At 46.4% G+C, this 22,822-nt stretch overlaps 1 protein-coding gene across 4 annotated transcripts in view; it reads right to left on the bottom strand.

Moving 5' to 3' along the window:
• Positions 1-22,822, bottom strand: part of NKAIN4 (sodium/potassium transporting ATPase interacting 4) — a gene marked incomplete at its 3' end in the record, with an annotated part of 106,536 nt that overhangs the window by 60,991 nt on the left and 22,723 nt on the right. For all 4 annotated transcript variants that reach the window (XR_014565666.1, XM_083744765.1, XM_083744767.1 and 1 more), the window contains exon 2: positions 380-517. Coding sequence is in view for 3 of the 4 variants with exons in the window: in XM_083744765.1 (XP_083600891.1) it covers positions 380-517 (138 nt within the window). The remainder of the gene's footprint in view (positions 1-379; positions 518-22,822) is intronic.

Raw genomic sequence — 22,822 nt, 5'->3', positions numbered from 1 at the left:
AATGTACAAAAGGCTTAACAGCCTACATTCCTAACGCTTCACTGTGTTGCTTGACTTTGTGAGTTTAAACTCTGCTGCTGTAGCTCTCTCTTGCTGGAGTGTATGTTTAGTCCTGCTTTTTGAATCCAGGCATTCAGCTGATTCTTTTATTATTTACCCCATATACATGGGTCACAGGCATCCATATATTTTCAAAGATTTGAAGATGACATGAAGCTCACACAGGGAGAGGAGAGTGGGGAAATCCCATTGCACTAGACCTAATCCTTGTGCTAGCACCAATATTCCATTAAATACCACCCCCTGGTTTCCAAGAGCCAGTCTTAAATTCATCTTTAGGAATCTTTTTTAAAAAACCAAACAGAACTTTGCTACTTACCACCACGATGTAGCGTGGCCTGTACTGGATTGTACCAAACAGGCCAAGGATGACAATGATTATGTGGAGGAAATTGGCAAGAATTGGAGCCCATTGGTATCCCAGGAAATCAAACACTTGTCTCTCTAAGGCAGCAAGCTGGAAAAGAAAGAAAAGGAGGCTGTGATTTCTGCACTGCAAGGGGCTTAGGCTGAATGACCCTTTGGGTCCTTTCCAAATCTACAATTTCTACAATCCTGTGATGAACAATTGCAAATTGAAGGCTTGCTTTGAAAATGCTTGTTTTTCAAAAAATGGAATTGTTCCTCTGTTGGTGGCAATCTCTGGACTGCCACAGTTTAGTGCAAACGATACAATCGTATGCAGCAAATTTAGGTTGCACGATTGAAGTGGATTTGGGCACTCTTGTGCAACAAAGAAGCAGAGCTCTTTTTTTTTTTTTGGTAAGGAAAGAGATGGGGAATGTACTTGAAAGTGCAAGATTGCAGCAACATCGGGCGATGTTGAATAGGCTGCATGCAAGCAAATTAGAATGATTGCTCTAAGTTTTCTGCCAGCAGCTCAGGAAGAATGCTCCATAGGAAGGACCTCTGGATGAAAACTCTGTCTAGTTCCTTTCCCCCATGTCCTCTGAATGTTCACCATACGCCAAGACTGACTGTGTACCAAAGAAACTAAAAAAATTTTTTATGCTCACAATAAATTCAGCAGGGCAGTATGAACACATGCCAATTCCCTGTGCAATGCATCACCCGTACATGCATTCATTCTGCCGTATTTCGAACCTGCAAATATTTGAAGGTGATTTGCATCCGGGTGGATTTGGGTGGGGAGGTTGCTGCAAAAGAAATGGGATTGACTACACACTACACACACACAAAGAGGCAATGTGATGCCTAGACAAGAGGTCCTAATAAACCAGGAACAGCAGTGGTATTCAGAGTAAAGAGATGTTTGCACAGATGGAACAAATGGAACAATGCCATGTTGAATTCAACCCAATGTACCTTAGTTACCCATGTCCATTAATTTCCATGTATCTTGTCTGAGTATCACCCATCCCTTCTGTTTAATAGACTCATGCAGGAGAACTTTGGGGATCATGCCCACTGCCTCTTCTCTCATCTTTGTGGGATACAGCTAACAATCATTCTCGCTCTTCTTTTTTGACAGCTTTGACAGCCGCATTCTTCAACTCCAAGGGAGCCAATTTAATTAAACAGCCAGACAGGTACCATCAGCAATCTTGCAGGAAGCACGCGAGCTACTGAATGAACAAGTCCCATACCTGGGAAAGTGGCACTGGAAGGTTATTATTCATTTCAAAATCAATTTTCTCTGCATCATCAGAGCCAGCGGCAATGTGTTAAGCCCTTAATCTTTCATTAGAAGGATCAAAGCACAAATGGCGGCGACATTTAGGAGTCCTGGATTCTGGCTGGCCGGCTGGAGGACACGTGACCGCAATCAGTTTATCCAATCGGGCATTTAATTGGCTTTGTTTGTTACTTTGAGCCCAGAAATGTAGATTAAGCACCAGCCCGTCCATATATTAGTTTACCTATTTAGCAAGGAAACCCTTCAGTGGTGTATGTTACATAGAGATAACCCATGCCTTCTGGATTTTGCGAGAAGTGAGCTTGACTTTGTTTCCTGCCTGCAATTGCTGGGACCAAAGAATATCATGATCCAAAGCAGCAACTACAGTGGTACCTCGGGTTAAGTACTTAATTCGTTCCAGAGGTCCGTTCTTAACCAGAAACTGTTCTTAACCGGAAGCACCACTTTAGCTAATGGGGCCTCCTGCTGCTGCTGCGCGATTTCTGTTCTCATCCTGAAGCAAAGTTTTTAACCTGAAGCACTATTTTTGGGTTAGCGGAGTCTGTAACCTGAAGCCTATGTAACCTGAGGTACCACTGTATATCTAGATTCCACACGTGAAGGTAAAGGTAAAGGTACCCCTGCCCGTACGGGCCAGTCTTGACAGACTCTGGGGTTGTGCGCCCATCTCACTCAAGAGGCCAGGGGCCAGCGCTGTCCGGAGACACTTCCGGGTCACGTGGCCAGCGTGACATCGCTGCTCTGGCGAGCCAGAGCCGCACACGGAAACGCCGTTTACCTTCCTGCTGGTAAGCGGTCCCTATTTATCTACTTGCACCCGGAGGTGCTTTCGAACTGCTAGGTTGGCAGGCACTGGGACCGAGCAGCGGGAGCGCACCCCGCCGCAGGGATTCGAACCGCCGACCTTTCGATCAGCAAGCCCTAGGCACTGAGGCTTTAACCCACAGCGCCACCTGCGTCAGAATGTAGTTAAACATTCTTACAAAAGGGACTGGTGGCCATCAACTTCAGTGGCGTAGCGTGGGGGGTACAGGGGGGCGGGCCACACCGGGCGCAACATCTGGGGGTTAGGGTTAGGGGGCGCAAATCCATGGGTTAGGGGGCGCAAATCCATGGGTTAGGGGGTGCAAATTATTTGCCTTGCCCCGGGTGCTGACAACCCACGCTACGCCACTGATCAACTTAGATGGCTTTAAAAGAGGATCTGACAGATTCACGGAATAAAAGGCTATCAAAAACTAGTAGTCATAAGGGTTGTGTTCTCCCCAGTGGCATAGCACAGGTTGCTGATGGCCTGGACAGGGTAAGTCTTGTGTCCCCTGGTGGGGACAGCCTGGCAGCGCTGGGCCATCAATGAGGAAGCTGTCACCGCACACCTCCATAGCTTCCATTTGGTCCTAAGTATGTTGCCGTGTTCATGTGCCATGGAATCTTGACTTCTGTCCCTTCTGCTTGCCACTGTGCCTGTACTGCTCTCAGCCAGAATGAAGATATTTCCCTTACTTTCCAGTAAGTGTCATTGTCCTTGTGTGTTGGGAGGGCAACCCAACCAAATCATTATCTAGCTCACAAGAAACATCAGAGCATATGCTCCTCTAAAAGAACAACTCCTATTAAACAAGACGGAAACCTGATTGAATTTTTTCTTAATCAATTATTTGGCAGAGTTTTACTTAATTAATCTGTCAATTAAATGTGCATAAATTTGCATGCACTAAAACAATGCTTCTGAAGCCAGAGGCTTTCCTTATTTCTTTATGTTTCATCGTAGCCGTCATCGAAGGCATTCATGCCCTCCTACATGAGAGAAAGGGAGGTATGCCTCTTTAGACATCTTGCCATCTGCAATTTTTAATTGCATTTTTTAATTGCATGGAAAAAAAGAGAGTCTGCTGTCTATTTAATCGGTGGCAACTTCTTAACTGATGGACTAAATTTAACTAATTGAACACCACAGCTCCATACTTTTAAAGCATACATGAAGGGATGAAGATTTTGCTGCAGGTTGCCAGGGGAAGCCACTTGGCTATTAGGAAACCTCCCAAGTCCTGAGATAGTCTGCTCATTTGGGAGCTCCCTGCCTCCAAAGCCCCGCCTATGATATCCTTGCAGATGCCTGATTGGCCACTGCAGGAAGCAGGATGCTGAACTAGATGGACTGTTGGTGTGAGATCATAGGGATTAGGGTGGCGCTGTGGTCTAAACCACTGAGCCTCTTAGGCTGCCCGATTGGAAGGTCAGCAGTTCGAATCCCCACAATGGAGTGAGCTCTCGTTGCTCTGTCCCAGCTCCTGCTAACCCAGCAGTTCAAAAGCACACCAGTACAAGTAGATAAATAGGTACCACTATGGTGGGAAGGTAAACAGCGTTTCCGTGCACTCTGGCTTTTGTCACGGTGTCCTGTTGCACCAGAAGCGGTTTAGTCATGCTAGCCACATGACCCGGAAAGCTGTCTGCAGACAAATGCCAGCTCCCTCAGCCTGAAAGCAAGCTGAGCACTGCAACCCCATAGTCGCCTTTGACTGGACTTAACTGTCCAGCAGTCCTTTACCTTTACCTTTACAGTGGTACCTCGGGTTAGAGATGCTTCAGGTTACAGACGCCTCAGGTTACAGACTCCACTAACCCAGAAATAGTAGCTCGGGGTAAGAACTTTGCTTCAGGATAAGAACAGAAATCGTGCTCCGGTGGTGCGGCAGTAGCGGGAGGCCCCATTAGCTAAAGTGGTGTCTCAGGTTAAGAACAGTTTCAGGTTAAGAACGGACCTCCGGAACGAATTAAGTTCTTAACCCGAGGCACCATTGTACCTTGGTCTGATCCCAGCAGAGCTCTTCTTAGGTTTACCTGACTACTGCCTACTGCCCAGTACTTGTCAGACTCAGCCGGCCAGTTCCCTTCGGTTTCTGCCATGTAGCCATTCCTTAGATGGTTTGCCTTGCATTGATATGCAAACACTCATTTTGTCACTTGTGATGCCAGGATTTGATCTTGGCAAGGGCCAGAGAATAAGTGCCTATGCTGGCTACAGAGGTGGGTTTAGGGCAGCGTGACCGGTTCCCCAGCACTGGGTGCTGAGCCGGGGGTGGGGTGGGGGGTGGGGTGTCACAACTATGACATAGTGCATGCACAGAATGGAATACAAGAGGCAGGAGGTACCAAATTTTGGGCTCACACAGGGCTCCACTGAAATTTGAAAGACCAAAGCCTGGCAGGAACAAATTGGCATACAGAGGTCTGACAGGTTTAGGATACGGGTAGGCAAACTAAGGCCTGGGGGCTGGATCCGGCTCAATCGCCTTCTAAATCCGGCCCGCAGACAGTCCGGGAATCAGCGTGTTTTTATATGAGTAGAATGTGTCCTTTTATTTAAAATGCATCTCTGGGTTATTTGTGGGGCCTGCCTGGTTTTTTACACGAGTAGAATGTGTGCTTTCATTTAAAATGCATCTCTGGGTTATTTGTGGGGCATAGGAATTCATTCATTTCCCCCCCCCAAAAAAAAATATAGTCTGGCCCCCCACCTCAAGGTCTGAGGGACAGTGGACTGGCCCCGTGCTGAAAAGAGTTTGCTGACCCCTGATTTAGGAGATGCAAAGTTATTAGTTCATCAGATTGCACATACTGCAACTGTCCTTAGTTACTGGGACCTCACTCTAATATCATATATTTCTCAGATTTATTTCAGAGAAGCATTTTTAAATCCCTGATGGATCAGACTATTGGCCCATCTGGTCCGGCATCCAGAGGCGAAGCTCAGCCAGTGAACTTCTTTATCTGAATGGGGATTTGAACCCTGAACTCTCAGGTCCTAGCACAACACTTTTAGCCATTGCACCACTGTGTGAACGCCAATGTAGGTTTTGACCTGTTCCTGTAACCTACTGTAATTCAATCAGGCTTCTCGGCAGTGGCGCCCTCCCTATGGAACGCCCTCCCATCAGATGTCAGGGAGATAAAAGAATTACATAACTTTTAGAAAACATCTGAAGGCAGCCCTGTTCAGAGAAGTTTTTAATGTCTGATATTTTTTTATATATTTTTTTTATTTTGCTGAAAGCTGCCCAGAGTGGCTGGGGAAAAAACAATATTATTATTATTATTATTATTATTATTATTATTATTGCGGTGGTTGTTGTTATTTCTAGCTATGTATCTGTAATAGGAGGAAAAATCCTACCTCCATATACATGCTCTTTGTGATTAAATGAATGCAGATCAGGCTCTGATAAGCTAAATGAAAGCAGCAGGCAGAGCGGAGCAGAGTCTGTCACAATGATTGTGATTATGCAGATAGAGTGAGGGCTCAGTACTGATTCATGTAGCTGTTGCCAGACCTCCAGGTCTGACCTGAAGTCTCCTGGCTTGCCTGGTCCCTTCCTGGTGGCAGGTGCTGGGCTTGACTCTCCAGATGAATCAGAGGGTCTTTCATTGTCATAATAACAACAACAACAAAGGCAGCAGCAGCAGTAACACTAAGAGGAACTTGCAAGCTTCATCCCAGCAGGAACTAGTTGTAACTTATAGAACAGACACTCTAGGGAATTTGCTACTTTCTCCCACTTAACCTCCATCTCCAGGACCCATGGCCATGACATTACCAGGGCTCTCCTCCCTTGACATCACCAGGGGCTGGGTCTCAGGTCTGTGCCCTGAAATCTCAGAGTCTGGGATGCTCCTGACCTGGCAACCTTAGATCCCTGGCGTGAAGTTAGGTGTGTTATTTATTTATTATTTTTATTTATTCATCGAATTTATATACCGCCCTATACCCAGGGGGTCTCAGGGCAGTTCACAGAATAAAATCAAGATATAAAATCACAAAATACATAATAAAAATAAATGCAACAACCTAGTAGCACCCCTCCCCACAAAAAAAAACACATTTTAAAAGGGTATAGGATATAAATTGGATCAACCAAAGGAACGTTTTTGCCAGGCACCTAAAGGTTTGTAATGAAGTTGCCAGGCGAACTTCCCTGGGGAGAGCATTCCACAGACAGGGAGCCACTGCAGAGAAGGCTCCGTTCTCATGTTCCCACCCTTCGGACCTCTCGAGGAGGAGGAACACGAAGGAGGGCTTCAGAAGATGATCTCAGGGTCCAGGTAGGTTCATATGGAAAGAGGCAGTCCTTGAGGTATTGCGGTCCTGAGCCATTTAAGGCTTTATAGGTCAAAGCCAGCACTTTGAATTGAGCCCGGAAACTAATTGGTAGCCAGTACAGTCGGACCAGGATCTGTGCAATATGCTCAAACCGTCTTGCTCCGATGAGCAACCTGGCCACTGTTACAAGTATATCCACATTTTCAGCAGTGAAGGTATGAGAGTACATGGCTGATTTTTGCATTCAATGAAAAAAGCAGAGATTGTGGGGAGTCACTCATTAGAGGGACTAATACATTACTAGCAGTATGCACATCGAATTATAACAGCATGCATTTAAATGTGAGCCTTCACATAAAATGCAGCTGGGGAGAGGTGGGGCATAATTAGACTCTTCTTCCCCAGAGTTCCCCCCACCCCAGTCTAAATGCATCACCAGAAGAGGAAGGGTGTATTCAGAGAGGGGGTGTCATAGCTGGGGAAGAAAGACTTAACTTGCCTTAGGGAGGGAGAGTTTAACTCTACTCTGTCACTGTGCTGGGCCCGGGGGTAACCCACGAAACGCAGTCCAGGACCAGTCCAGAATCCAAAGGTTCCACTGGGAGTCAGTCTGACAGGGCCAAGGCAGGAAACCAGGCAAGGACAGGTACAGAATCTCTGGCAGGATCTAGCATACAGCAATGTTGCTCCTGCAACCTGGGGCGGGGTCCGACAGCCCTTTATCTCTGTTGGGGTAACGGCCAGTCCTGATCCCCCAGCAACTCACCTCCCTGTCTCGCCCAAAGGCGAGCACTCCTCCTGTGAGTACTCAGGTCTCTCCTTCTCTCAGACCTCAGTCTCTGCAGCTCGGGAGACGTCGGCGGGTTATTAGACCCAGGGGCTGCCTCAGCCTCCCCTGACCAAACTGGTAGTGGAGCAGATGTAAGTGATGTCCCAGCTGGAGGCAACGAGGTAATCCCTGCATCTGGAGCCCCTGACTCGGCCCAGCTGGTGTTTGTTGCAGGGGAATCTGTGCAGACTGGGACTCTTCAGGATCAGGCCCCAGACTTGGTTCAGGTGATGCCTGAGGCAAAGGATCCAGTGCAGACTGAGACTCCTCTGGTTCCGAGTCCAAGTCCCAGGCCATCACAGTCAGAGAGCTGTCTGAACAGGCAAGAATGCTTCTCTGGGCAGCCAGTGTTTGGTAGCTTCTGGTGGGAAATGTCATTTTTTAATACTCAGATGTTTTAGGCAAGTGAGGAAAACAGAGGGAGGGGGCTGGTCTACTTAGTTTTGCTGCCATGACCATAAAGTGACCATTACTGTTCCTAAGTTAATGGTACGATGTGTTTGGGACGGGGCATTAATTTCTCAGGCAAAAGACTTTGTGGCCTCCAAACACAACCTATTACCTTTCCCTCCCTGCGGCCACCCTGACCGTAATTCTCCTTGCACTGTCAGGAAAGGAAACTTCAGAAAGTGGAGAGGAATGAGACAGATGTGCATCTTCAGAGACATCTGGAATGTGGGTGCAGAAATATCTATAGGAGAATCTGGCACAGTTTCCCAAACTCCCTTCCAGATTCCATATTTGCACAGCAACGTCACCGATGCATGGAAACACACCCGGCCTGGATAATCCTTCCAAAGTGATCCTTGAGGCCTGCGCTGGATGTTAGTGCAAAGGGGACAAATCTGCTAAAGTGCTTAATGCTCCAACTCTATTAATTAGCAACAGGGATGCAGGGGAGTGGCAGGGAAGAGCAACCATCTGGCTTTAAAAAGAAGAAAAGAAACTATCCAAGGTCCTCAGGAAATAACAAACAGAATGACTCAAATGAGTTGTGTACTCAAGACAGCGCAACAGGATCAGCTAAGCAAACTCATCGGCAAAACTGGTCCAAACTTGTTGGTTTTTCAAGAGATAGGAGGACTATAAGAACGGATCTGTTTCCTTCTTGATCTCAGTCACAGGGTTCATCCAGATGACCTGATTATTGAGCATTCATCCTTTGTGGGGGGGTTTTATACGTCTCCAGTCTTGAAAGAGATACTGTAGGCATCTGAATGCCAGTTACAGTCGTACCTTGGATCCCCAACGCCTTGCGAGTTGAACGTTTTGGCTCTCAAATGCCGCAAACCCAGAAGTGAGTGTTCCAGTTTGCAAATGTTCTTAGGAACCCGAACGTCCGGCGCTGCTTCCAATTGGCTGAAGGAGCTTCCTGCAGCCAATCGGAAGCCGCACCTTGGTTTCTAAATGTTTTGGAAGTCAAATGGACTTTCAGAATGGATTCCGTTCAACTTCCAAGGTACCACAGTACTGGAAACCACAGGAGTGAAGAGTTACCATTGCACTCAAGTCCTACTTTCAAGCTTCCCCCAGGCATCTGGTTGGCCGATGTGAAAACAGAATGCTGAACAAGATCTGCCTTTCTTCTCATCCATCAGGGCTTTTCTAATTTTTTTACACCTTCCCGTTAATCCTCAGTGCATTTCCCCATCATTCCCCTAACAACAAAAAGCCTGTTGTTGCTTTTTAAAAGGTGGATTTGTTGCAACAGAGCTTTAATCCACTTTTAATGGCACAAACCTAAATTTACAGCTTGCACTTGACTGCTTCCTGCAGAAAAGGAGTGTCCTGGGGGCACCCAGGAACTGTGTCATAATAACACACAGGGGCATGGGAGCCAAAGCAGAAGTCCCAGCTCAAATAGGGACTGTAGCTGGGAGGGCCAAGTGGTGGACTTTGGGCTTTCAAATTTCAGAGGCACCCTGTGGGACACCCAAATTGGTGCCCCTTGCCTCTTGCCTTCTGTTCTAAGTCATTGTTGCGGCACCCGTTCAGCTCGGTGCCCAGTGAGGGCAAACCAGTCAGCATTGGCGTGCGGTGAAATTTTTCATAGGGGGGCAGTTAGGGCCAGAGACGGCAGCTTGCGAGGGCGATTGGGGGGAGCAAAGTCCTGACAGCGTGACTCCCTCCCTAAGCCAGGCAGAAGCTTCCTATCAGCAAAAAGGGGAAAAAAATAATGAACGAATTCCTATGACCCACAAATAACCCAGAGATGCATTTTAAATAAAGGCACACATTCTACTCATGTAAAAACACGCTAATTCCCTGACCATCCGTGGGCTGGATTTAGAAGGCGATTGGGCCAGATCCGGCCCCCGGGCCTTAGTTTGCCTACCCATGTGCTAGTGGGAGTTGTCATCCAAAACATTTGGAGAGCACCAGGTTGGGGAAGGTTGATTTAAAGGCCTCTACTCCCCTGGCCAGTGATGATCTATCAATAACTTTTATCGACTCTCATGAAAGAGAGGATGCTGAGACAAGTGGTCCCTAAATGCAACTACTCAGAGTCCTAGCAGCTTGTGGGGTTCAGGTGCCAAGATTTAACAGTGGCTTGACAAATTACATGAGAGCCAAGTTGCATTTTTCTTTTCTTTTATTAAAAAAAGATAAATAAATAAAGGGGTTTACTTTCACCAGCATTCCAGAACAAAGCTCAACACAACTGTCACAACTGAGATGCGTGCAATTCCTTACTCCAGCATAAGGCATCCCCCTGGATCACTTAGCACCAATTAGTCACTCCCCCACACCTCATTTTATGCATTGCATGCTGGGGGGCAGGGGGGGCAGGATGAGGCAGGGAGGCTTAAGGAGAAAGCAGTACAGCCTAACTATGAATTATAGCCAGGGACATTAGGTTATCTGTGCCAACTCAGCAAGAGCAGGGAAAATGCCAGAAAATGTGCTGTTGCCTGTGGAATGCTAACACTATTCAGAAATCCATTTAAAAGTGTCAAAATGAGGGTGTGCATGTGCATTGGAGGGAGGGGGGATTAACAGTGCAATCCAGTGTGGTTTGGTTGTGAGAGTGTTGGGCTAGCCCCTGAGAGACCAGGGTTCAAATCGCCTCTTGGCCACGGAGCTCGTCACATGACCTTAGGTCAGTCGCTATTTCTCGGTTGCTGTTGTGTACATGGGACCCACACTTGCCAGTTTAAACTTGGCAAAGTCTAGTGTTTTTCCCCCAACTCCATCATTTCCATAACCATTCCCGGCTCAAAAGCCACCCAGCAGAGCCTAAGGTCATGGCTTCCTTGCCCAATACTTGCTTAAGTTTATGAAATCTCTCTTTTTTCCCTTCCCCTCCTTTTCCAGCAACGGTTGTCAGGGAAACATACCTTGGGGGCTCTGAACTTCCACCCCAGCATCTCTTTCCAGCTCTGAGAGGTCAAAAGAGTAATTGAGCAAGAGGGGGCTGTTTGCCACTCCGTCTCCAAAATATGTTTGGTCAGCACTGCCATTTAATAAATAAACACTGTTCCATATTAGGTTCGGTCTCTCTTCTTCCTGGGAGATGGATGCTCTTGCACCTTGAAGCTGTTGACATTCAAAATTGCAAAACAGAAATAAAAGCAGAGAGGGGCTGATGGTCCATTCAGGATGGTTCCTTCAGGCAGACATCTTCTCATGCCTGGTGATGGAAATGAGCTTTCTACCAGCCCAACTGTTAAAAAGGTCTGCCTGTGGCTCCATTTCTGCAACCAACAGCAAAGTGAGTTGTGCCCAAAGCATGGATTGCCCACTGGATCAACAACTCCCAATATGGAGGGTTGCTCTTTGCTGATTTTAGGCAGGGTTGTATTACTGCATTAATTTAAACTGGTTCCATTAAGTGGTTCAAAGCAAAGTGGCAACCTAAGACAGACAAAGATTTGCATAGGTTCGCTGCAGAAGAGTTATCCCACCCAACACATTCCAGAATCTGGATTTCCAGTTGGAATTAAAGCAGGGGAGAACTGGCCCGGATGTTGGAATCCTGGAACATTCACAGAACAGAACTGCTCCATTGCACTTATCCCTAAGATCGCAGTCCACCTCCACAAAAATGTCCGAAGTGGTTGTTGTTGTTTGTTGTTTAGTCGTTTAGTCGTATCCGACTCTTCGTGACCCCATGGACCAGAGCACGCCAGGCACTCCTGTCTTCCACTGCCTCCCACAGTTTGGTCAAACTCATGCTGGTAGCTTCAAGAACATTGTCCAACCATCTTGTCATCTGTCGCCCCCTTCTCCTTGTGCCCTCCATCTTTCCCAGCATCAGGGTCTTTTCCAGGGAGTCTTCTCTTCTCATGTGGGGGCCAAAGTCTTGGAGCCTCAGCTTCATGATCTGTCCTTCCAGTGAGCACTCAGGGCTGATTTCCTTCAGAATGGATAGGTTTGATCTTCTTGCAGTCCATGGGACTCTCAAGAGTCTCCTCCAGCACCATAATTCAAAAGCATCAATTCTTCGGCGATCAGCCTTCTTTATGGTCCAGCTCTCACTTCCACACATCACTACTGGGAAAACCATAGCTTTAAGTATATGGACCTTTGTTGGCAAGGTGATATCTCTGCTTACCGAAGTGGTAACACATATCTTAAGCAAAAAACTGGGCTGAACTTTGTATGCAAAACAAGGGTTGACATTTCATTCTCTCCTTGCTCCTCAATTTTCACATGTACAAATTCTGACAAATGAGGCTGGGCTGCCCACCGTTTCTCTAAGGGCTCAGCCAGATCTGCCCTTGCCTTGCTGCTTTCCCCCCTGGAAAACCTGATCTTTACCGCTGAATCGGAGCAAACGTCAATTGGTGTCCCGTCCCCCCATATTGACGTTTGCTCCAATTTATCACTAAAGAGCAGGTTTTTCAGGAGGAAAGCAGTGGCACAAGGGCAAAATTGCTTGGATCTGTGCTTTCTAGGCACAGAATAAGCGGAAGTGTGAAAGAGTTCTAAGTCAAGTTGCCAGTATCTCCTGCGAAATCCCTTCATATGCAAACAGCGCATTTACCTGAGAAGCTGTGAGATACCTGACCAGAAAGGGCCAATGAAAGGGGGAAGAATCATAGAATCATAGAGTTGGAAGAGACCACAAGGGCCATCGAGTCCAACCCCCTGCCAAGCAGGAAACACCATCAGAGCACTCCTGACATATGGTTGTCAAGCCTCTGCTTAAAGACCTCCAAAGAAGGAGACTCCACCACACTCCTGGGCAGCAAATTCCACTGTCGAACAGCTCTTACTGTCAGGAAGTTCTTCCTAATGTTTAGGTGGAATCTTCTTTCTTGTAGTTTGGATCCATTGCTCCGTGTCCGCTTCTCTGGAGCAGCAGAAAACAACCTTTCTCCCTCCTCTATGTGACATCCTTTTATATATTTGAACATGGCTATCATATCACCCCTTAACCTCCTCTTCTCCAGGCTAAACATGCCCAGCTCCCTTAGTCGTTCCTCATAAGGCATCGTTTCCAGGCCTTTGACCATTTTGGTTGCCCTCCTCTGGACACGTTCCAGTTTGTCAGTGTCCTTCTTGAACTGTGGTGCCCAGAATTGGACACAGTACTCCAGGTGAGGTCTGACCAGAGCAGAATACAGTGGCACTATTACTTCCCTTGATCTAGATGCTATACTCCTATTGATGCAGCCCAGAATTGCATTGGCTTTTTAAGCTGCCGCGTCACACTGTTGGCTCATGTCAAGTTTGTGGTAAAGCAAGACTCCTAGATCCTTTTCACATGTGCTGCTCTCAAGCCAGGTGTCACCCATCTTGTATTTGTGCCTCTCATTTTTTTTTTTTTGCCCAAGTGCAATACTTTACTCCCTGTTAAAATTCATCTTGTTTGTTTTGGCCCAGTTCTCTAATCTGTCAAGTTCGTTTTGAAGTGTGATCCTGTCCTCTGGGGTGTTAGCCACCCCTCCCAGTTTGGTGTCATCTGCAAATTTGATCAGGATGCCCTTGAGTCCATCATCCAAGTCGTTGATAAAGTTGTTGAATAAGACCAGGCCCAAGACAGAACCCTGTGGCACCCCACTAGTCACTAGAGTTTATAAAAAGCTGAGCTGCTTCTTGCAACCGTTGTTCCCTTGCCAACATGAGGGGAACCAGTTCCCTTTCCCAAACTAGGGATCTAAGACAGGATCCTTATGAAGCTGACTAGCCTTGCTGATTCTTTGGGGTTAAACATGAATGAGCACAGCGAACAGGCCAGGATTAGTTCAGTTTTAGAGCCAAGGAGTTCTGGTTTATTTTGATTCTGCTTTTCCCCTCTGCCTGTTTCCCCTCTACCTTTGAGTCCTAACAAAGTTCTTCAACCTGACCGCTGGAGTGCATGCGTTTGCTTAAGCTTCAGGTTTGCTTAAGAATCCCCACATGCCTATTCGCTCGGCATTCTGGGCTACTGGGAGTTCAGGACTGTAGCTATAAGTTACCAGCATGCTCTCCTGAGGTCTGGGAGAGACTCTGAGAGAGTGTGGGCTGCTGCTACACTCTAAGTAAACCACAAAGGTGCCAGCTGAACCTTTTAAAAAGTGATTGCTTTAGTGCATCCCAAGTTTCTTTCCATCTGATATTGCTGGAGTAAATGGGAGGGTGGTAGCAGTGACTACCGGAGAGTAAGACCCACTGGTAGTGCTGCAGGGCTGTTGTGCTGTAGTCGGGCAACGAAAGGTGTGTGAGAACCTCTCTCAGGCACCCCCCCTTTTGTCAGACAGATGGTTCCAGCTTCTGCAAAACCTGGTAAGAAGGAGCAATAAATCTCAGCCTTGAGTCATTCTGGGAAGTCACCCATCTGAACAGCGATAGGATGTTGAACTTGTTTCAGCCAGCAATTTCACACAGCTTGCATATCCTGGCTAAACACAAGACAAGACAATAATCCCTTTATAACGCTGCTTAATCAGGCACTCCAGGATGTAAGCCAAGGCAATCTACCAGGCATTTCGACGTTATTTCTGGTGGGGGTAGTGTTACAAATTTGGGATAAGTGTTGGAATATTTATTTTATTAGGAGGCGGCACAGATTCAACTTGCGGGAGCCAAATTCAGCGCATGTGGTTTGTTTAGGATGGAATCATTTGCAGTGGGAGTGAGTGAAATTCATCAAATGGCCAATGCAGTTACACCCTGTATCCTATTTCACTGCAGTTTATCTGCTTGGATTCCCCCCCCCCCCCATGCTGTTATAAAACATGATATGCCATGTTTTAGGTGGCGATGGGAATTTGGGAGGAAACCAGCCCAGTTGTGGGCTCTCAGGCTCATAGAGGTGCTCTAATGCAGGCATAGGCAAATTCCGACCCTCCAGATGTCTGGGACTACAATTCCCATCATCCCTAGCTAACAGGACCAGCGGTCAGGGATGCTGGGAATTGTAGTCACAAACATCTGGAGGGCCTATGCCTGCTCTAACGCATATGTGGGGCCAGCGTGGTGCAGTGGTTAGAGCAGGCATAGGCAAACTCGGCCCTCCAGATGTTTTGGGACTACAACTCCCATCATCCCTAACTAACAGGACCAGTGCTCAGGGATTATGGGAGTTGTAGTCCATCTGGAGGGCTGAGTTTGCCTGTGCATGGGTTAGAGTCTTGGGCTAGGATCTTGGAGAACAGAGTTCAAATTCCCATTTAGCCATGAACCTCCTTAAGGGACCTTAGGCCAGTCACTGCCTTTCAGCCTAACCAACCTCACAGGGTGGTTGTAGGGTTTGAATGCGAAGGGTGGAAAACCATGTCTGCCACCTAAAGCTCCTTGGGGATGGGGTGGGTGGGAAAGGATATAAATGCAATAAACAAAACAAACACATTTTCTCCCACAAGTCAGGAAAGGCTGTACGTGTGCTTCAATTCAAGTATGGAGCCCTAATAATATTGATGAAAGTGCCTTTGCCAATCCGAGGTCAGTGTGTCAGCTGTACCTGATGTCTGGCAGGGCCGGCCCTACCATTACACAAGATGAGGCAGCTGCCTCAGGCGGCAAGTGTGGGGAGGCAGGCAGCAGCACTGAGCTGTGTGTACCACAGAGCTTCCCTTTAAGCCTCTCTGCCTGCCTGGTTCATTCAAGGGCAGTGAGGAATGCTGCCCCATTGCCAGCGTTGAACTGCCAGTGTGGCTGGATTCAGTACCAGGAAAGGAGGCACCATCTTGTCCTCTGCCTCAAGCTACAAAATGTCTCAGGTCCACCCCAAGATCAGAGCTGACCACGGTGACAGAAGCCTTAGCGGAAGGCTAAGACATGTTTGGCAGAAGCCGAAGGATTGCAAGGCAGAGCTGTAAGAAAAACACCGGGGCCTTGTTTGAATAGTAGGGAGCTTGGTATCTGGTGCTCTAGAATTAGCCCCACCCTTCAGTGTGGGCTCCATTAAGAATGCCTTCTTCTTCTTCTTCTTCTTCTTCTTCTTCTTCTTCTTCTTCTTCTTCTTCTTTTTCTTCTTCTTCTTCTTCTTCTTCTTCTTCTTCTTCTTCTTCTTTCATTGAATTTATATACCACGCCCTATAACCAGAGGTCTCAGGGCGGTTCACAGAACAAAATCAAAATATAAAACCACAAAATATATAATCAAAATGAAAACGACAACCTGATAACTCTTTCTTCTTGTTTCTTGCCTTAGACTTGCCTCATGTTGCTGTATTTAGTTTCTCTCATCATGTTATTTCATTGCAGTTTTCTTTATTATTAAAGTTTAGTTTACATTTACGTGAGCCACTTATTTTTCTGAAAGCAAAAAGAAACTCTGCTGAAGAATGGTGGAATATCCTAAACTTGAGGGAGTGACGGGATATTCCCAATTTGCTAGGAAGATTGATTTTGTCAATCATCTCCCAACAGTTGGTTATGGGCCCAGTCTGGCAGAGAGAGAGAGAGAGAGAGAGAGAGAGAGAGAGAGAGAGAGGTATATAAAAGTTCTGAAAGCCCTAGAACCTGCTGTGCCTGTTCTCACTTCAAGTAACTATCCTTTATGGAAATTTTGAATGGAGAAGGAACTGGTGAAAAAGGATTTGTGGGGAACAATTGAAAAATCTGCACCAGCGGAAGAGGCAGAAAAAGTATGGTGTGAAGAGCAGGACGAAAAGGTGAGGGCAGAAATTTCAGCTTATGTGAGTGACAATGACTTACACATGAGAGATGTTAAGACTGCCAGAGAGTTTGGGCAAGATCTGAAAGTGTTGTATGAGAGAAAACACTCTGAATGAGAGACTGAATTTATTAAGAAAGCTGTTTAATTTTAATAATAATAATAATAATAATAATAATTTTTATTTATACCATCAGATATTTAGAAAAGCATCTAAGTCTATTGACAGAGTTGACGGATCATTTAAATACTATAGGCAAGAAATTTGTAGAAGAGGACAAAGTAATTTTGATTCCGTCAAATCTGCCTGAAATTTACAGTTCTTTGATACATGCACTGGAGACTAAAGATAAACTTGATACGAAATACGTTGTATCAAGACTTAAAGAGGAGGCTGCTTGGGGAGCTGAAAAGGCAGCGGAGGGTGTAACACAAGCATTTGCTGTGCAAAAGACCGATAAGTATAATTTTAAAAATAAAACTGCTTTTCAAGGTGCAGGCGAAAGAAAAAATAGGATCTGCTCAAGAGTGCCAGGTCTATGGAGCACAGCAACTTTTCTTTGCTAGGTCTTGCCCCTAGGTCCCCTCTTCTCCAGGGGAGCAAAGTATAATAGCAAAATAATGGGGAGGGGGAGGGGGAAATGAAGGGACAGAGGAAATAGCCCAATCAGGAGTCAGGGACTGGTTGGATGCAGAAGGATGGTGGGAGGGAAGAAGAAGGTTCAGAGCCTGGTCACTGGTGGTGGATGACAATGAGAGATCAGAGGAAGAAGACTGGGAGGAGGTGGTGTCAGAAGCTGAAGAGGCAACAGGGCTTAGTGAGCAGGAAGAGTCTGTGGCAGAGAGAGCCCAGAAACAGAAGCAGGAGAGGAGGGAGGCCAAGAGAGGCAGAGAGGAGTCCAGCTAGTGAAGAGTTGCAGGTGTCTCCCCCTCCTGCTGCAACAAGCTCCCCTCCACGCTGGTCTCCCAGGACCAGGAGAGGCATGAAGAGGGCAAAGGAGAAATTAGCATCACACAGGTGCCGTCTCAGATTGCTTGTGAAAACCCCCAGAGAAAGAGGGGACTTAGGCAGCTGTGCGGAGGCAGGAACCTTCAGTCTCTGCAGCTGCTTCCTAGGGGTTAAGTCACAGGGGTCAGCAAACATTTTCAGCAGGGGGCTGGTCCCTCAAACCTTGTGGGGGGCCGGACTATATTTGGGGAAGGAGAATGAACAAATTCCTATGCCCCACAAATAACCCAGAGATGCATTTTAAATAAAAGCCCACATTCTACTCTTGTAAAAACATGCTGATTCCCGGATCATCCGCGGGCCAGATTTAGAAAGCAATTGGGCAAGATCCAGCCCCCGGGCCTTAGTTTGCCTACCCATGGGTTAGGACCTAGCAAAGAAGAGTTGCTGTGCTCATTAGGCCTGGCACTCTTGTGCAGATCCAAAAGAGTTTGTTATGTATTCAGTGGCCTGTGTTTGCCTAAGCTTGAGTCTGGGCTAAGGACTCTGAGGACCTGTGTTCTGATTCAATCACAGAACATTTCAGGATTTGGGCCCCTACCATTGGCCGTTGAACACTGAGTTGTGATTCGCAGCTTGGAAGTTGAGACAGCCAATCACATTGGGAGTGGGTGTGGCCCAGGCTTTAAGGAATGAATATAAGCAGTTGCTTTGCCCCTGTTTCCCAGTTACATAGTTCAATAAAGGTTCTTGCTGTTATCACTGTGGGAACCCACCTACACGTCAGAGTTCACTTACTTCATGTGATTTACTGCTGGCTCGTGCCTGTCATCAGGACTGAGTAGTAGCTCACTGGCTACAGGATACTGACTGCCTTTTGAGTAACAAAAAAGGAAACCTAATTTCCAAAAGGAAATTATGGTGCTGGAGGAGACTCTTGAGAGTCCCATGGACTGCAAGAAGATCAAACGTATCCATCCTGAAGGAAATCAGCCCTGAGTGCTCACTGGAAGGACAGATCCTGAAGCTGAGGCTCCAATACTTTGGCCACCTCATGAGAAGAGAAGACTCCCTGGAAAGATGTTGGGAAAGATGGAGGGCCCAAGGAGAAGGGGACGACAGAGGACGAGATGGTTGGACAGTGTTCTCAAAGCTACCAGCATGAGTTTGACCAAATGCAGGAGGCAGTGGAAGACAGGAGTGCCTGGCGTGCTCTGATCCATGGGGTCATGAAGAGTCGGACACGACTAAAGAACTAAACAACAACAAAGAGAATGAGCCAAGGCGCATCTTGTTAGAGAGCATGGCTGGCTGGCTGGCTGGCTGGCTGGGATCCTGAAGAGTAGCATTGCATACAGCACCATTTTCTGCAGGCGCCAGTTTGTGGATCTGGACAAGTGGGATCTCCTCCTGCAGCTTAGAAGAAGGAGCTTTTTCCCCAGAGCACAGCAGCCTCCTGCTTTCTTTAGATGAAAAACGTCAGATCACAAGAAGCTCCATAGAAATCTGAACCCAAGGCTCACTGGGATAGCATAAGTATGAAATTTTTCCCAGTTGTTATTGGCATCCTCCTGTCTCGGGAGACAACGGAGGAGTGTGCTTGCAGCAAGGAGGAGAGGAATCTACTCATTGTGGCAAGCCACTAAGGCACACACGGCTGATCACAGCTGATAGCCGCCACATGGATCAATTTAAACCATTCTCCACACTGCTGGGAGTAACAGGCAAATTGTCCCAGAGCATCCCCTCTGGAAATGCCCACAAGTTTCCCATCTTTTGCCAAACCTTCAGTCCAGAAAAGGAAGGGCCTGATCCTCTTTTCACACCGTGCGTTGCTGGCAGGTGCCAACTCCTGTCAATTACTTTTACAGGAACAAAGATTGGCCCTTGCAGCTTTTAGGCAAGACTGGAAGGGCTAATCCTCCTAATTAGGTCAAGAATGGATTGCTCGATTTAAAAATAAAAATTTAAAAAGCACACCAGCGGGCCAATTTCTGATATAAATCTCCTTCTGCATTCAGGGCATGTGGGGGCTGGGGGAAGGTATCAGCCAATGAAATTTGATTTTTTTCCTCCAGGATTCTGTCCACAAGGCAGGGAGGCGGCAGAGTGACAGATTCAGGTTTGCTTCCTCCCTAGCCAGCTAGGCAAAGCTGACCCTTTCTGTCTTCTGCAGCTAAGCAATGATGCTACTTTAATTTCCTCTTGCTCCTGCTGCAGCCACAGAACTGCTTGGATGTTCAAAGCAGACGGGAGCTTAATGAAAATTGTAATTAGAACCCTGCAGTGCTCTCGTCTCTATGCCGGGCCTGCTAATTTGCATTACAAATCAAACCGATGTCAGGCAAAAGAAGGGAATTCATTAGAGACTAGCTGAGTAAAGTGTGCATTTTCAGGGAGGGGGCACACGCAATATGAGATTGCTGCCCTTGATATAATAATAAAACATTTCTGCCCTGCCCTTGATACGAGCTAAGGGAGGTTTCCACATAGAATACTAACAGGGCAATCCCATGCATGTTTACTCAGAAGCAAGCCCTGAAATATAATAATAATAATAATAATAGTAATAATAATAATAATAATAATTTATTTCTACCCCACCCACTCTGGGCAGCTTCCAACCAAATATTAAAATACAGTAATACATCAAACATTAAAAGCTTCCCTAAACAGGGCTGCCTTCAGATGTCTTCTAAAAGTCTGGTAGTTGTTGTTCTCTTTGACATCTGATGGGAGGGTGTTCCACAGGGCGGGTGCCACTACCGAGAAGGCCCTCTGCCTGGTTCCCTGTAACTTGGTTTCTCGCAGCGAGGGAACCGCCAGAAGGCCCTCGGCGCTGGACTGAGGTGTCCAGGTAGAATGATGGGGGTGGAGACGCTCCTTCAGATATACTGGACCGAGGCCGTTTAGGGCTTTAAAGCTCAGCACCAACACTTTGAATTGTGCTTGGAAACCTACTGGGAGCCAATGTAGGCCTTTCAAGGCTGGTGTTATGTGGTCTCGACGGCCACTTCCAGTCACCAGTCTAGCTGCCGCATTCTGGATTAGTTGTAGTTTCCGGGTCACCTTCAAAGGTAGCCCCACGTAGAGCGCGTTGCAGTAGTCCAAGTGGGAGATAACCAGAGCATGCACTGCTCTGGCAAGGCAGTCCGTAGGCAGATAGGGTCTCAGCCTGCATACCAGATGGAGCTGGTAAACAGCTGCCCTGGACACAGAATTAACCTGTGCCTCCATGGACAGCTGTGAGTCCAAAATGACTCCCAGGCTCTGCACCTGGTCCTTCAGGGGCACAGTTACCCCATTCAGGACCAGGGAGTCCCCCACACCCACCCGCCTCCTGTCCCCCCAAAACAGTACTTCTGTCTTGTCAGGATTCAACCTCAATCTGTTAGCCGCCATTCATCCTCCAACCGCCTCCAGACACTCACACAGGCAAGCCCTGCAACGTTTAGCAACTCCTGGTCCAGAAAGCACAGGATTACAGCCTAAGGGCAAAGCAAGATATGAAAAACATGTTTTTTAAAAGGGGGGTGGAAGGTCGGCTCCCAATTGCCCCAGAGGTGCTGCCTGTAGTGACCAGTTCAAGCATGTCTTAAAGAGCATGTTTATCAGAATGCATAGTTTGGCCCTAAATGTGCCTTTTGCATTCTCATGTCTGCAGCTACCTGCCTTATTCAGTAAACTGTGTCTTTATTTTTTTTTAAGAATATTTATTAAGATTTTACAAAGTCATAGAAACAAAAATGCATAAACAGAAAAAAGAAAAAAGAAAAAGAAAAATACAAAATACAGAAAACGAGAAAAGTAAAAAAAGAAGAAGTTAAAAACAAATCCATTTTTTTTATAACTTTACACTCATTAACTTGTTTCTTTGACCTCCTCACACCTCCCCTTTTTGTATTCCCATTTACATAATCAAATCAGCAAATCCTTACCCTCTTTCATTTATCTTAACTCTATATCTTAACATATTATAACTCTATATTTTCATCCATTATCAATTCATTTTTGCATATTCTTATTAACTTTGTTGCTAATGCCACTTATTTTCAATCCAGCATCATTTTAACATTCATTAATTTTACAGTGTTTCTGCAGATAGTCTTTAAATTTCTTCCAATCTTCTTCCACCAACTCTTCTCCCAGGTCTCGGATTCTGCCAGTCATTTCCGCTTATTCAGTTAACTGTGGAAGGGCTTCAGTGATGCTATGCCTTCTTTAAAAAAATGTTTGATGTTTTATTATGGTTTTTATATTTGTTGGAAGCAGCCCAGAGAGGCTGGGGTAGCCTAGTCAGCTGCGCGGGGTATAAATAATAAAATTATTGTGATGGTGATGAAATAGGACGTCCCAATTTTCATTGGAGAAATGCTGGAGGCTATGATCTCAGTAGCAGAACATCTGCTCTGCGCACAGCAGATCCCAGGTTGCTGCTTTCAGTCCACAGGCAGTAGGCAATCAATCACGCTCTGCCTCCCATTTGCACCAAAATGAATGGGACGAAATAACGAAATGACAATGTAGTTTTCGTAACTTAGGCAAGCTGTGCAATAAAAAAGAAAAATTTCACCACTAAAGACAGAGAGGTGAATAAAAGAGTTTTGGGGAGAAGACAAACTGCAGCTGAATGGAAACAGAGATGCATGCAGGGCACAATGAAAATGCACAGCCCTTGAAATAATAATAATAATAATAATAATAATAATATGAAATGAACTGTGGTTCACCTTCTTCTTCTTCTTCTTCTTCTTCTTCTTCTTCTTCTTCTTCTTCGTGATCCCTCGTAGCCGAGTAAGATTGTCTTCATAAACATGGTTTTAACAGTGAGTCCATAGGTGACTATGGAGGCCAATTCTGGATCCACACGTCTTTCCACGGTGGGGACATTGGTTTCCGGGCAGGAGTTGATCAAGGTGAGAGTTTGCGAAGCATGCCTTCCTCTTAGCTCGTTTCTCTCTTGCGTCCTGCGTTTGAGTGTCTTCAAAGCCCATGACACCTTTGGTAAAGGCTGTTCTCCAATTGGAGCACTCGCAAGTCAGTGCTTCCCAGTTGTCGGTGTTTATACTACATTTTTTAAAAAATTGCCTTGAGAGAGTCTTTAAGCCTCTTTTGTTGACCACCAGCATTACGCTTTCCGTTTTAAAGTTCTGAATAGAGTAGTTGCTTTGGAAGAC

The sequence above is a fragment of the Podarcis gaigeae genome (genome assembly GCF_964106915.1).
Source record: "Podarcis gaigeae genome assembly, chromosome: 6".
NCBI lineage: Eukaryota > Metazoa > Chordata > Lepidosauria > Squamata > Lacertidae > Podarcis > Podarcis gaigeae.
This window is presented reverse-complemented; position numbering and strand designations above follow the sequence as displayed.